This window comes from Rhyacophila brunnea, unplaced genomic scaffold (assembly GCF_057557595.1).
Source record: "Rhyacophila brunnea isolate RB1 unplaced genomic scaffold, BYU_Rbru_1.0 scaffold_1, whole genome shotgun sequence".
NCBI lineage: Eukaryota > Metazoa > Arthropoda > Insecta > Trichoptera > Rhyacophilidae > Rhyacophila > Rhyacophila brunnea.
The window spans coordinates 4,185,675-4,199,984 of record NW_028232751.1 but is presented as its reverse complement, the minus strand read 5'-3'; the positions used below and the strand labels follow the sequence as shown (position 1 = coordinate 4,199,984).

At 33.8% G+C, this 14,310-nt stretch overlaps 1 protein-coding gene across 1 annotated transcript in view; it reads right to left on the bottom strand.

Moving 5' to 3' along the window:
• Nucleotides 1-7: 7 nt before the first annotated feature.
• Nucleotides 8-14,310, bottom strand: part of mfas (midline fasciclin) — a 44,934-nt gene continuing 30,631 nt past the window's right edge. Inside the window, exons 9-18 of the mRNA XM_085940585.1 lie at nt 11,971-12,037; nt 10,688-10,831; nt 9,783-9,928; nt 8,754-8,862; nt 8,236-8,436; nt 7,089-7,231; nt 6,273-6,455; nt 4,057-4,222; nt 1,422-1,585; nt 8-735 (exon numbers count right to left, since the gene is read on the bottom strand). Of these exons, the coding sequence (XP_085796711.1) occupies nt 664-735; nt 1,422-1,585; nt 4,057-4,222; nt 6,273-6,455; nt 7,089-7,231; nt 8,236-8,436; nt 8,754-8,862; nt 9,783-9,928; nt 10,688-10,831; nt 11,971-12,037 (1,395 nt within the window). The 3' untranslated portion in view covers nt 8-663. The remainder of the gene's footprint in view (nt 736-1,421; nt 1,586-4,056; nt 4,223-6,272; nt 6,456-7,088; nt 7,232-8,235; nt 8,437-8,753; nt 8,863-9,782; nt 9,929-10,687; nt 10,832-11,970; nt 12,038-14,310) is intronic.

The window sequence follows — 14,310 nt, the reverse complement described above, 5'->3', positions numbered from 1 at the left end:
TTTATTTTCATAGTATATTTATTTAAAAATGTATAGATATGAAAACAGTAAGTTGGTATTACAGTAGGTATTATCAGTTGTAAATATTCATTTAAAAATGTATTCAATATTAACAGTTTAATTCAGATATTATATTTCCCTAAATCTGAAGGAAGACGTTTGGCGAACATTAGATATTCTATTATGATAACAAATAACCGTGAAAGTCTCAAAGATTATATTGAATATTCATTGAAATGATCAGTTTTATCCAATGAAGTGAGTGTTCATCAAATTTGTAACAATTACAAAATATTTAAAATTTTGTTTTAAGTTTTATAATGTTTTTGTTACATTTAGGTGCTTATAAAATTAGGTATTCCATTTGTCGTGATATAATTGGAAATTTTATAAGCCTATTGTATTGGTATAAATTTTGTAAATGAATTTGTAACCCTTTACCTGTAAATGTTTTAAAGGCAGATTATGTAATAAATAATTACTTATTGTAATAAGATAAAAATATGAAGCTAACAAATCTATATCGACTAAAATAATTTGACTTCTGTGCCATATTTCTTTTCAATTTAAATGTATTGAATATAATAATATTTGACAATAAAAATAATCACAATCCTAAAACAAAACAAAAAATATGGCATTTTTTAGATAGTTTACATTCATTTAAAGAAGGGTAATTTTTAATGAAGGAAGATCTAGAATATTTTTTTTCCTCAGTTCAACGGGCAGCATTATCTGTAATAGTAATAAGTACATAAAACAGAGATTTAAAAGTTACAGGAATAGTCCTAGGCAATGACAGCTACTCTAATATATCATGCAAGTATGTAGCAGCCCCTTGTAATTTAAAAAAAATCACTCAATATATGTGATCGTTATTTATAAGTAATCATTCCGAAACCTCTTATATAAATTATTTCTATTTGATATAATATATAATTGCAATTTGTCCTGTAGTTGTCCACTCATTGAGCAATATTCCTGCCCAGAGCCATTTCATATGCTTTACGATCTCTATCACATTGTGAATTCTTATCTGCCTAGATATTCATTGATTTCTTTTGTGGTCTATCCACATTATGCCCAGCATGCTATGTTCCACTATTCATATTTTTTGATGTCAAGGGTCCATGTTTCACATGATTACGTGAGCACTGGTAGCACACATTGGTTAAATACTTAACTCTTAAGACACAAACATACTACATATTCAGGCACCTGTCAGCTGACAGTCCTTAAACCTGCTAGATCAACGAAAACTTAAAGTGAGGTGAATGGATGTGGCGGTGAAGATCAATGGACTGAAGGAGCTAGGGAAGGCCTTAATCCAACAATGAGTCGATTCTGGCTGATGGTGATGATTTATTATTGTTTGTTGAGTTACTGACTAGAATTTTTATTTTACATTAAATAATTCTTACGTTATCAGTAAAATGGATGACTCCATTTGTAGCCATATCATCGCAATGAGTCATGTTAGAGTTGCCGATTTTGTTGTTGCCAATAATCAGGCTATTTCCATTGAGAGTGTTCAATGATGATGAGAATGGCCATGACGCTTTCAAAGCAGTACAGCAAACGACTCCTAAATTACACAAGAAGATTAGTAAATACGACATCAGCGATACAATGTGTAAACCTAGAATTTCATTTTAGTATGTGTATGATATTACTGCATGTAGCCTAAAGGTTACAATTGTTCACTACATTGCAAGAAACACATAATTTATTTTTTCACATGAAAAAAAAACGCACTCGATTGGATTCGAACCACCGATTGTTCGGTTATCAGCCGAACGCACTACCTTTACGCCACAGTATGATACTGCAATTGTGACGATTATACAGTATAATATTATAGTTTATAATTGTTCCGTTGTCTAGGCAGCGAATTTATTATTGTCAGCCATTTGCAATTCCTTACGTAAACAAACCATTAAACGTCAGAGTGACAGTTGGTACGTTAAAAATAAAAACAACGAGAAACCATTATTTAATTTAGTAATATAAGTTAAAGTGTATTGAAATAAACCAACAGCGTTCCAATAAGCGGTCCTTTTTTTGAGTGTGTAATTTAACAAGATAATTAAGAGCTAGTCAAAGAAGCTAGTTTATCACAAGTTTTGTTTTTGTTTTGTTACGCCAAAGAAGTATAACTTCAAGCGTGTACATAAGTACACACACCGATTTTTTATTTTTCTTTTATTAGAATGTTTATTCTTTTGGATATGCTATTTGTAATAACCCAGTGTCTTTATTCCAATGTACCCACTGCAAGTGTAATATATCGTACCGAAATTATTGATTTATTATTATCTGGATTACTCCAGGAAATTGCAAAAAATCGCAGTGGGTACATAGGAATGAAAGCAGTTCAAAAAAAGAAACAGTTCAAACCAGCCATACAGATATTAAATCATCTTCCCTTTTCTTTTGACCATGTCCAATGGGAATGGGACGATTTGGCACCGCGAACTGGCCTCCGCCGATTGGCCTCCGGTAATTGGCCGCCGGTACAATCGGACACCAGCCCAATTGGACGCTGACCCAATTCGACGCCGACCCAATTGGCCTCCAGGAGGATTGGACGCCGCACAGTTGAATTAAATGCGCAAAGGAATAGACGTACGTAACGATTTGTTGGAGTAAATAAGCAAGTCAGTTTAATATGCTTCTATTTTCTCAGTAGTTGTACCTTATACATTTCGCGCTTGACACATTTTTAATATAGATTCAGAATAATTATTATGCCTTATGATGTTTATTAAAAGAAAATAATTCTTCCCTCGTTAAAACTTAAAGATGTGCATAATCAATTAATTTATTGTCTATACATGGGTACTTATTTATATTTACAACAAATATTAAAAATAATGTTAGATGTTAGAATGAAAATAACATTATATTTCAGCGTTTTATCGATTTAATATTATAATAAAGCTTTAACATGTATAATATTATGCATAAATGCGTATTTTAAGATAGTATGACATTATAAACAAAATATTAAGTAAGTTATCTGCTAAGTATACATGTTTCAGTAGTTTGATTGATAAACTACTTAAGTACTGGGTGCCGGACGAAATCCCGAATGCCGAAATCTAATAGCTAATATTTTGTTTGTAATTTCATACTATCTTAAAATACGCATTTATGCATAATAATATACAATATGTTTAAGCTTTATTATAATATTATGTCGATAAAACGCTGAAATATAATGTTATTTTCATTCTAAAATCTAACATTATTTTTATTATTTGTTGTAAATATAAATAAGTACCCATGTATAGACAATAAATTAAATGATTATGCACATCTTTAAGTTTTAGCGACGGAAGAATTATTTTCTTTTAATAAACATCATACGGCATAATAATTATTCTCAATCTATATTAAAAATGTGTCAAGCGCGAAATGTATAAGGTACAACTACTGAGAAGATAGAAGCATATTAAACTGACTTGCTTATTTACTCCAACAAATCGTAACGTACGTCTATTCCTTTGCGCATTTAATTCAACTGTGCGGCGTCCAATCCTCCCGGAGGCCAATTGGGTCGGCGTCTAATTGGGCCGGCGTCCGATTGTACCGGCGGCCAATTACCGGAGGCCAATCGGCGGAGGCCAGTTCGCGGTGCCAAATCGTCCTAGACCCTGTCCAATCCTAATAAGATCATATGGGCTTCCATAGAATCGAAGTTTGCATTAACAGATTTTTGTTTTTTCGAGGAATGGATCTTAACCACTTCTATATAGTCAAGATTTTATAGTACCAATGTCACTTTCCAAAACGAATTTTTTACAAGGTTCTAGCCGTACTAGCCCCGGTCGACCGTTGTAATTTTAATTGTTGTACACACATTGCCATCTCTTAGAATCATGGTGAAATACTTAACCGAAATATAAATCTTTAGGATATACTTTTAATATATTTTCAAAAAAGATGTTTTTTTTTTCTTCATGGAAATTCGCAGCCAACCGGGTAGCGCCATGCCCCTCCCAGCGTTTAATGGGTTGAACCTATTATTGTTTTGAAGTGGTAATGATAACTTACCACGTATGATGTGTTGCTTCAATAATTTTTCCGTAAATGGTTTGCTGGACAGCATCATGTCATAGGCAGTCTTTCCTAATTTCTCGAATGCGTCATTGGTTGGTGCAATAAACGTAAATTGGTTACTTGTGCTGAGAATCAGCTCAATATCAGTGTTATTTATAATCTGGAAATAAAAAAAAAATTGTTGGAGTACTTTGAATTTCAAATTAGGTATATATGGACAGGGCTTTTTTTTAATAAAATAGGTGCTGGAACTCACTTCTTCTCAAGCTTTTTACCAAAGAAAATTATATTCAAATATCATTTAAATGAAATTTAAAGCAGGTTTTCCTGTGCCATGAATCATATAAAAATTATACATTATTTTTAGATAGGTCAAATCTAAAGTTAAACAAATACACACAGTTAAACTATAGTTGTAAAAATAGGATTGTAAAAACATATATTTGAATAAAAATTTATAGTGATTTCTAAAGTTTTATCCAATTCTCGTCTGGCATATCATCTCAATTCCTTGTCTTAGTGTCAGTGTCTATGGCTGAATGCCTTCCTCTGAGTAACCACCAATCAATGTATTTAGAAGAATCGAAAAGTGTCTAAAGATGGTCTAACGTGAACCTACAATATTTTCTGGTCAATAGAAGGATCATTTTTTGAACATTATTATTATTACAAAATTCTGTGTTCTTCAAAAACTTGTTAAAAACTTATTTTTCAATTTGCAAGTGAAGGTTTACACTTTACAGTGAATTCTTGTAGGCCCAAACTTAGTTCTGAAAATAATTCTTTGAGAATGACAATGCCATATTTTATCATTTTGACGAATTATCTAAATATGGATGGTTATGTAAGCGCGAACAATGTTTCATCTAATTGCTTTTGAAATATTAAAAATACCGTGAAAAAGGTTCCGGAACGCCGTTCCACCGCGTTACATTACAAAAAAAAGCCGTGGGTATACATGACAACATGGAAAAACACACAGAAACAATTATAGGCACATTGCATGCAAATCTCAACGATATGATCAGTCATTTAAATTTCTCCGCATTCATAAAGGAGGTGAGTTCAATCCCACTTATGGGTGTTAAGTGCACATCAGATATGGCCACGCATGTTTTGTTGGGGAGTTAGGTGCCAGGGCCATGGCCCTCACAAGGGGTGGGCTTATAGGGCTCTAGCCTGGGGGTCCGGGCTTAGAAGGGGCCCGGCGTGGCGGGTCGATCACTTAAGCGGGATAAACACACTACAAATTCGCGCTAATAGTAAAAAAGTCGCCTGCGGAACTATTTCGCGAATGGAATTTTATTTTATAATTATTTTTAGTGTGTTTCCTGGCTAATAAAACGACTATTTATCTAATACGGCGAAAGGCCGCATGTTACTTGGCTATCACAAAGGGGGTCGCGATCATTGCTTAATAATATGATACTGTGCCGACAATTCAAGTTGATTTATTTAAAAATGCCAGAACCCTGCAGTTCCGCAGAATACCATTTGGGGATCACTATTGTAGCACATTACACGGCTCTTAACCTTAGCGACAGGTGAGGGGGCCCACCAAACATCTTACCTGGGGGCCCGCTGCAGGATATGGGGGCCATGGCCAGGGCCCTAACAGAAGGTTAAAAGTCTGGGGCATAGATCGATTGAAAATGAGGTAACTTTTAGCATACACCTTGCGTTGACTGTCAGTGTTGTAGGTCAATGTTTTTTTATGAAAAAAAATAATGGGTGGCGAACCATGTGGCAATTATTGGAATTGGCTGAAATTCTCCGGCAAACTATTTCATTATATTTTTGGATAGAAACACTACATCTGTTTATTTAACTTATTCTAAGATGACCAGATGAGAATTCATCACTAGACTTTTCCAAACACATCGTCTTTGTACCATTTCATTTCAATATATATCGACTTAACATTAAACATTAAAATAAACATTAAAACAATCACTTTGTGTTTATTTGTAAATGTATCACATAACCAGTAATGTTCGATAAATTGGACAGGACATAAGAGAGAGTGGGAGGGACGCAAAGGTAAGCCAAAGTCATATAACTGGCGCGATATTAACAAAGTCCGCAATAGCAACCTTAAATAATAAACACATTAGCCCCATATACATCCTGTGTACATGAAAAAATGTCATCTGCGCATTTTATCGGTTAAGCGAATTCACATAATATTATGAAGCATTGTTTAAACATACCTCGTTGAGCATAGACAGTTCAGGTTTTTCTCTTATCATATCCATAATTGTGCCTTCGACAGGCATCAATGGCCTGTCAATTTGATGTAGTATGTTGTCGCATTGTTGGGCATCGAAATGCAGCAGCCTTGCGCAGTCAACAGTTGCACGATTGTATGTGAATTCTGAGACAAGTAGCGGCATCTGAAAATTGCACATATGATACAGAATTAGAACATTATAAAATTATTGTTTTCTAAGCTTTCACGGTATATAATCTTTGAGACTTTGAAGATGGCATTTGGAGTTCAAGGTATAATGACCTGTACACACTTTATGGGGACGAAAGATGATGTGATATATGAAAATGCAGAGACTGTGCTGGATCGGCCACGTGCATAGATACCAGCAAGTCAGGCTATTATACAATACCGAGAGCACAGCAGGACCTGAACAACCGAAACTGAGATGGCTGGACTACGCCACAGGAGATTTAAGAATGCTCAGGTCAAGTTGCCTGCATAGATTATACAGATAGACTCAATTATAGACAATCTTGTACAACCGAGGAATCTTTGGGCGCTATATAAACATACCGGAATAACATATACAATGGTGAAACAGTCAGCATAAAACTTCATAAGTCATACTTATTTAAAATATATCACGGATAAATGAGTGAGATCTTTTTTATTAACACACTGATTCTAACTTAGCGTCCAGCGTATGTGCGCTCGGCGGGGCGTTGAGCGGCGCGCACAACTCAAACGCCATTTACAGGCATGTGGCAGCCTTGTTTCTAACTCAAACAAGTGAATAAAGATATATTCTATTTACCGTAGAGTATAAGTTAACTCTGATATCCTTGTCGTTGTCATATGTTTTGGACATTAAGTTGTTTGACATGTCACAGCTTTGCAAAGCTCCCTTTGTAATGTGATGGAGGACAAATGAGCGGAGATTTTTCTGCGATGGTCTGTCTGTGAATTTAAGAAAGTTATTAATCACACAAATCCAATAAACATATAAGTACATAGTAGGTAGGTACTATGACCGATGTATTATTATGATAGAATTTAATTTGACAAAACATGCTTGTCGATTTATTAAATTGAAACTTGGGACTTCTTCACTCAGCTGTCAGTGAGGTAATGACAGTCTTGAGTTACTTGTTTTAACATGGAACATGTTTTACTCATGATCTCCGAGCGAAAATTTAGTGAAGTCAAGTTGCGCCGGCAAGCTATGCTCTCCCCTCCCGCCCGCGCCTGCCACGTCTCCTCTCCCGCTTGCGCCTAGCCTAATATTATTTTCATTGCAACATTATGTTTGTCTGTAGAAAAGTAAAATTGTTTCAATCCTTTGGATTCGATTAATTTCACAAATAAATTTTCTTTCTAATTTGGAAAACCAGCATTCAGAGATTCAGTAGGTAGAAAATCAGATATTTGGCATGGAACATGCTTTAGCGTGTTTATAGCGTGTTAATAATTTTAGGGCTTAAGTATTTTTCTTTCTTTCTTGTTTTCTTGTTTCACAACAGGACGTTCCAATTTTCGTTTCCAATTACAGTAGCAAAACTCCCAGGCAATGATCAATTCATAATAATTATATTAGAGTAAGTAATTATATTGTAACCTAACCGGGAATTAAGCCCGGAGCCATTGGGTGAAAGGCCAGCAAAATTAAAGTCTTTAGAATCTCAAACATTGCATTATTTTATGGGGTTTTGGGGTGAAGAAAAGAGCCCTCATCCCAATGTTCCATTCTGTGTTTTGAATTAATGTTTAAAAAGTATTACATAAATTTTTGTTTGAGTTTGCCGAATATATAGAATTATTAATTCCTTGGTTTAAGATGTTAATCCTTAAATTGGTTCATAGTCAAATTGGTACTGTAGCCAAATAGGTTACAGTACTATAACTAAAATAATGGTTTTAGAATAAATATCAAAGTTATTTCAATCCGTAATAATAATAGTCACCTTGGATTTCTGATAATTCAACAATCCTCTTTGTTTCCTGTGAATCTTCCTTGGAAAAATGGTCATCTATGGCTTTATCTGTCGGCACAAAAAATGTGACATTCGAGAGATTCTCTACTTCATCCAGCATACCAGCTTTGACGATGGCATCATAGAATTTTGTCAGTTTATTTTTTTGAAGTAACGTTGTAATCGATTGAGCTGCAATGAACATTATTAAGATAAGTAAGATATGCTGAACCTATGATACGTGGAGCACTTTTCTGTAAAACACAGTTAGAATTTTGTATACACGCTATGCATGCATTGCAATGCATTTATCTAGCGAACGAAGAAATGCATGAATTAGCACCAAAACCAATTGCAGCATTTTTATTTTTTTTATGTTTAAATTTACTGCAAACAAATTTAATAATGAATTTATGGAGAGTTACAAATATAACGATATCATTATGTAAATGAAAACTAAAATACATTCGTTTGTGTTGACCTTTTTTATGTATTCACGAAAGCCTTACCATTATCCGGGATTTTGATGTCATCAATAATATGGATGACGCCATTTGTAGCAGTAATGTCAGCATGTGAAACTGGTGCAGCATCGACGAGAAAAACTGGATCATTCATCTAAATTTTTTTAAAATTTGTATTAGACAATACACAAGATTTAAAAATATAAAATTCTTGTTTTTCGAAAATTTATCATTTTTGCAAATGTAGGAATAATCCTAGAATTCTTTTCGAACCAAATAGTAGATAGTAACATCAACTACTTGTGACGTTGTGCAGATGGTCTGAACTTGGAAAAATTGATAGGGGGCCAGAGGAACCACCAGAAAGAAGTAGAATGGAACAGTAAAAATAGACAAACACCAAGGAAACCCCACCCCGACAAGCGAAGCTGGGTACAAATGCTAGTGGGATTATTATTATTTATCAGTTAATTTAATAACTGGATTGGTTTCAGTTGTATTCACTTTTATTATAATAAATTAAATATTCATAGGTACTTTAATAGTTTAAGTTGTGTTTAAATGTGTAAGTTTGTTGACTCGCCAAACCTACTCGAAAGGGTGGGTTTCCATTGTCCATCAAGATTTACGCGAAACCAAACTTTGTACCATGTCAGTCGTAGCGATTCTAATTATGCACAAACCTCTTTTATTCGGCGCTCTTGTTTAAATTATAATATGTATTTCTCCAACGTTGATCCTTTTAATAATTCACCTGTTTCATTTAAACGCGCTATCTCCAAAATTTTGTATAAATAGATATATATTCTTAGGTATATATTTTTCTAAAAATGTTACTTTTTTGTGTATAATTTAAATTCATTATTCTTCCTCACTTTTCTCATGTAATTTTCTTATGTAATTTTCTTTATATTTATGTTATTCTTACTCTCTATCTTGTTGGGCTTAACTATATTATAATTATTTATACATGGAAACTTTGCTGGTTGCAATAACTTTTCATTATTATATTTTAAAAATTTGTAATCAATATGTAACTGTTTGTTTCCTTAATAAAAAAAATAAAATAAATACCATTGTTTCAACTTTATTGGAGTCCTTTGACGAAGGCATGGTCATATCTAAGAGTTCACCCAATGCATTTTTTATCCTTATGTGCTTATTGAGTTTGACATTTGCAGAGCAGAACGCATTTGACAGCATGTGATGTTTAATTACATCTAAAATAAAACAAGTTTTCTGTTAAATATTAGTTTTGAAAAATTCATTTATGATGTTATGATTCTTCTCATTTTATGCCATCCTCTTATCAATGATTGTATTATCGTTGATTAAGCGAATAGCTAGTGTTTTTCAAATTTATGTATGTTCAATAATAAGAATGGTACATTCTTAAATCTTGTGAATTATTCGTTGAATAAAAGAAATAGTTAATTAAAAATTATTAGCAAGTTCAAGTAAGTTACATCATAAAAATATTGGTGAAAGCCGTGACGTCGGTTAGTAATTAAAGTAGTAGGTGTCTACTTTGATTTAATAAGCAAAAACCGATTGCCAAAGTAGCTTGATTACGAAGAGCGCTGATGAGCAGATATTAAAAACGCCAATAGTTAAAATTTGTCGCAATTAGTATGTCGCCTTGTAGCATAGAGGATAATGCGCCGCCGGGGCGTAATCCCAAGAGATGTTGATTCGATTAAAGCCGGGTGGCTTACTTTTTTCAACAAGATTTTTTCTATTGGTTATGATATATTTTCTCAGAAGTGTTTTTCAAAATTATGTATGTTGAATAGCTAAAGATCGTTTTAGCTAAAGATTTTTTTATGAATTCTTTATTATGAGGATATTGTTTATATTGCAGGACACGGGCAGCAACGATTTTCTTTGACGCAAATGACGCAATCGAAAAAAATTGACAAGGTGATATCTTTAGTCAGACCAGTTTGTAAAACAAGAATGATTATATTGTATTTACTAACTTGTAACACAGGTATCCCCGACTCCGTTCATGAATTTCGACAGCAATGCAGGATTCAACTTTTCAAATGCGGCGTTAGTCGGTGCAAATATTGTCCAAATTTCAGTTCCATCCAAGCTCGTTGCCAATCCAGTCTTTTTAAGAACTGAAAGATAAGTATAATCGACAATGAACTATTTATTATGATACATAGCTACATCCTTTTTGAAAGAGCGGGTATTGACCAGGTATCGAAAAAAAACAATTTTTTACATCTTAACTTAAAGCGACTTATTCACATTTTTTTTTCGACCATGTCCGATCCTAATAAGATCACATGGGTCTCCACAGAGTGGAGGTTTGAATTAACAGATAATATTGTTTTTACGACAAATGGATGTCAGCCACTTGCTCAACGTATTAGGGCCATACTCTGGCTCATACACAAATTGAAAAACAATATGTGTACTTGCTAAATCCAGGATTTGAACCTGGGGCCCACGACGCTATAGGCCGACGCTTAAGCCGCGCGGCCATCGTGGGTGTTCACATAGCAGCTGTTAAGTTTATTTAGTTTTACAAGATTTAATTATAACTAATTTTCTTATTTTTAACCAAATACATTTGTTCTTTAAATATTCACAGTTGGGCCCTAATATGTATGCCATTTCATGAGTAAATTCGGCCGTGTACATAAAAAATAGCATGTGAATTCAATCTATATAAGGCAAAACCACGATTGTATGTGCAAATAAGATCAATGCATGCATTGGTCTTTTTCAGATATACATTATCAATTATTTATAGATAGTTTTAAATAATTCCATGATAGTTGAATATTGTACTAACATATTATATTAGAAAAAAACTACACTAGTTTTTAAAAATTTGACTCATTTTTTTATTCATTTATAGCAAAATATCAAAATATCTAGGGCTCGAAATGACCGGAGCACCGTTTCGGTTCATTAAATCCCCAACACTATCGCTCTGTCTTGTGGGAAATATAATTTGGCCATTTGATATAATAAAAAAATCTGAAATGGAAAGCATGGAGCACCTATTTTCATGCAAGGCTTGCCCAGTAATCTGCAATTTCGACGAGATCCTAGCCGAGAAGCCGAGGAAAATAGTGTTGCCTTCGTCAACTTCTGGAGCGACATATTGTAGCTATTGATATTACACGATGAAGAAGACAAAAAAATGAACTTATTTTTATAAAATATACATAAAACTAGATAACTACGTTAATATTATTATGGTTAGTTGACTGAAATAGCCAATATAATTCATTTTAATACTTACTGCTATTCAAGGTGGATAGGTTGGGAGTCTCGCTTATGATTTGAGCAATAGTTCTTGTAACAGGCATCTGAAAATTATAATATAATTAATATACTTCTTCTTCGATGTAGCTACACCTCAAGTCGAGCCCTGGCCTCCTCCATCGACGTCCGCCAGCCGGAACGGTCCTCAACACGTCTTTTCCAGTTCCTAATTTTTATCAGCTCGTTGGCATCTTTTGTAATGTTATCACCTCATCGTGTGCATGGCTTTCCCACTAGCCTTTTCCCCCCTGGGTTTCCTTCGAGGATCTTTTTCGGTATCCGTGACTCAGGCATGCGCTGGACATGGCCTGCCCAGTTTAGCCTCTGGAGTTTTATGAAGGTGGAGATTTTTGAATCTTGGTATAAGCGGTATAGTTCCGAGTTGTACCTAATTTTCCACTCCCATTCATCATCCCCCACATCATTCATGGGTCCGTATATCCGTCACAGGATATACGAATAATATAATAATGATAATTAATATACAGCGGAGTCTTAATAGGTAGTCATAACAAAAGTTAAATGTAATTTATAGTGTCCTGACTCGAATTGCTCATTTAATTGCGGAAGAAACAACAAAATGAACCTATTTTTTTATTCAACGAATAAATATTTGACTAAATTTATAAATATAGCATTCTTTATTGAACACACAGTGCTACATTCTTGAATCTGTTCAATTATTTATTCGTTGCATAAAAACATTGTTTAAGGCTATACTCGATACAGTTGAGGCATGGTCTAAAAAGATCTTGGCTAGGCGATGCGCGGATTGTGTAAATGACGCGTGCCGAACGAAATATAATTTGTCATAAAAATCCAACATGCGTCCATTTAATGTTATGTTTATTATTATATTACTAATAATAATAGTACATTCATTGACATGTTTTCTTTTTTAAGTACATACGTAAAGTTTTTAGTCATATTTGCACGATTTAAGAATACATTAATCCGACGCCATGACAAAACAAATCGACATGCGGACACCTCGACTGTCGGTCTCCGATTGGCGACTAGTGAGAAATTTCGTCGCACCTACTGTTGAAAATTATTTGCCGTTTCACTGAAGTACGCTCTTAATACAAATTATTAGATATTGTAAGTATGTCAATAGGTACCAAAATTTGGAGAGATCCTGCCGCTGTTTAGGAATTTGTAGTTGTTTGTTTATTTAGGGGGGTTGCCATTTGTAATTGTTCAATTACTAAGTATACTACATTTTTGGTATGTGGATACATAATTGATTTATAATGGTTATTTATTGTATGCACTTGTACACTGCATTACATTTTGAGGATGTATAGTAATTTAGATGTGAATTAAGTATTAAATAGTTTTATGTCGTATTAGGACAAACAAAATATGTGTGGAACGACTATTTAATTGACAGGTTAATGAATCGCTTGATTGGATGATTATCAAAGGAATTTGATATTGATTGTATACATAATTAGATCTTTGATTAATTATTGTCTGAGATTGTTAGCTATAATATTACGTAAATACCCATTGTCAATACCTTGATTCAAAATTACATTACAATGGCGGCTGATATTAACTAAATTTGACAAAAGGTAAAGTTATTGGTTAATTTAGTCGTGATTATGTATTTTGCATGTGGCTAAATTGGTAAAGCCCATTAGTCGGAATCCCATGGCCGTTTGAGTTCCGCCCGGTACCAATATTGTCAAGATATCTGAGGTGTTTCCGAATTATGAATGTTTAAAAATGAGCTCATTGCCATTATTTTATTTCTGCTATGTTGAAATTAGTTGAAAACAGAAAGAAATTACAATAGTTTATAATACATAATATATATCTACATATCATTATAATTAAACGGGTTTACCATCACTTTTAAATATTCGGTCACATTAAAAACAATAATTTCTCTTGCTTGTCTTTGTAAAGGTTTTTTGTAATACCCCAATCGAGAGATTATAAAACTGTAAATATATACTATTGTATCGTGTACACACACAGAACAGATAATAAATAGAATACCAATAGGCCATATTCAATACGCCGCATGGTGAAGCAGGATTTTGGATGTGTGAGTGTCCTACGAAAATGAAGCACGCATTATGCACGTGCAATGGTGTGTGTAATACACCAACATTAAATGAACGTAAATGCATAAACCGAGAGCAGTTTTCAGCATTCGACGTAAAACGTATTATTGACACGTGTGTAAGTTTAACCCGGATTCTTCCTTACTCGAGTCGGTTACCTGCTATCGCCTTACCCGTTATGTATTTCAGTTCCCATTATTTCTGAGTTCCCTGTGTACACACTTACTACATGCGCACGAAAG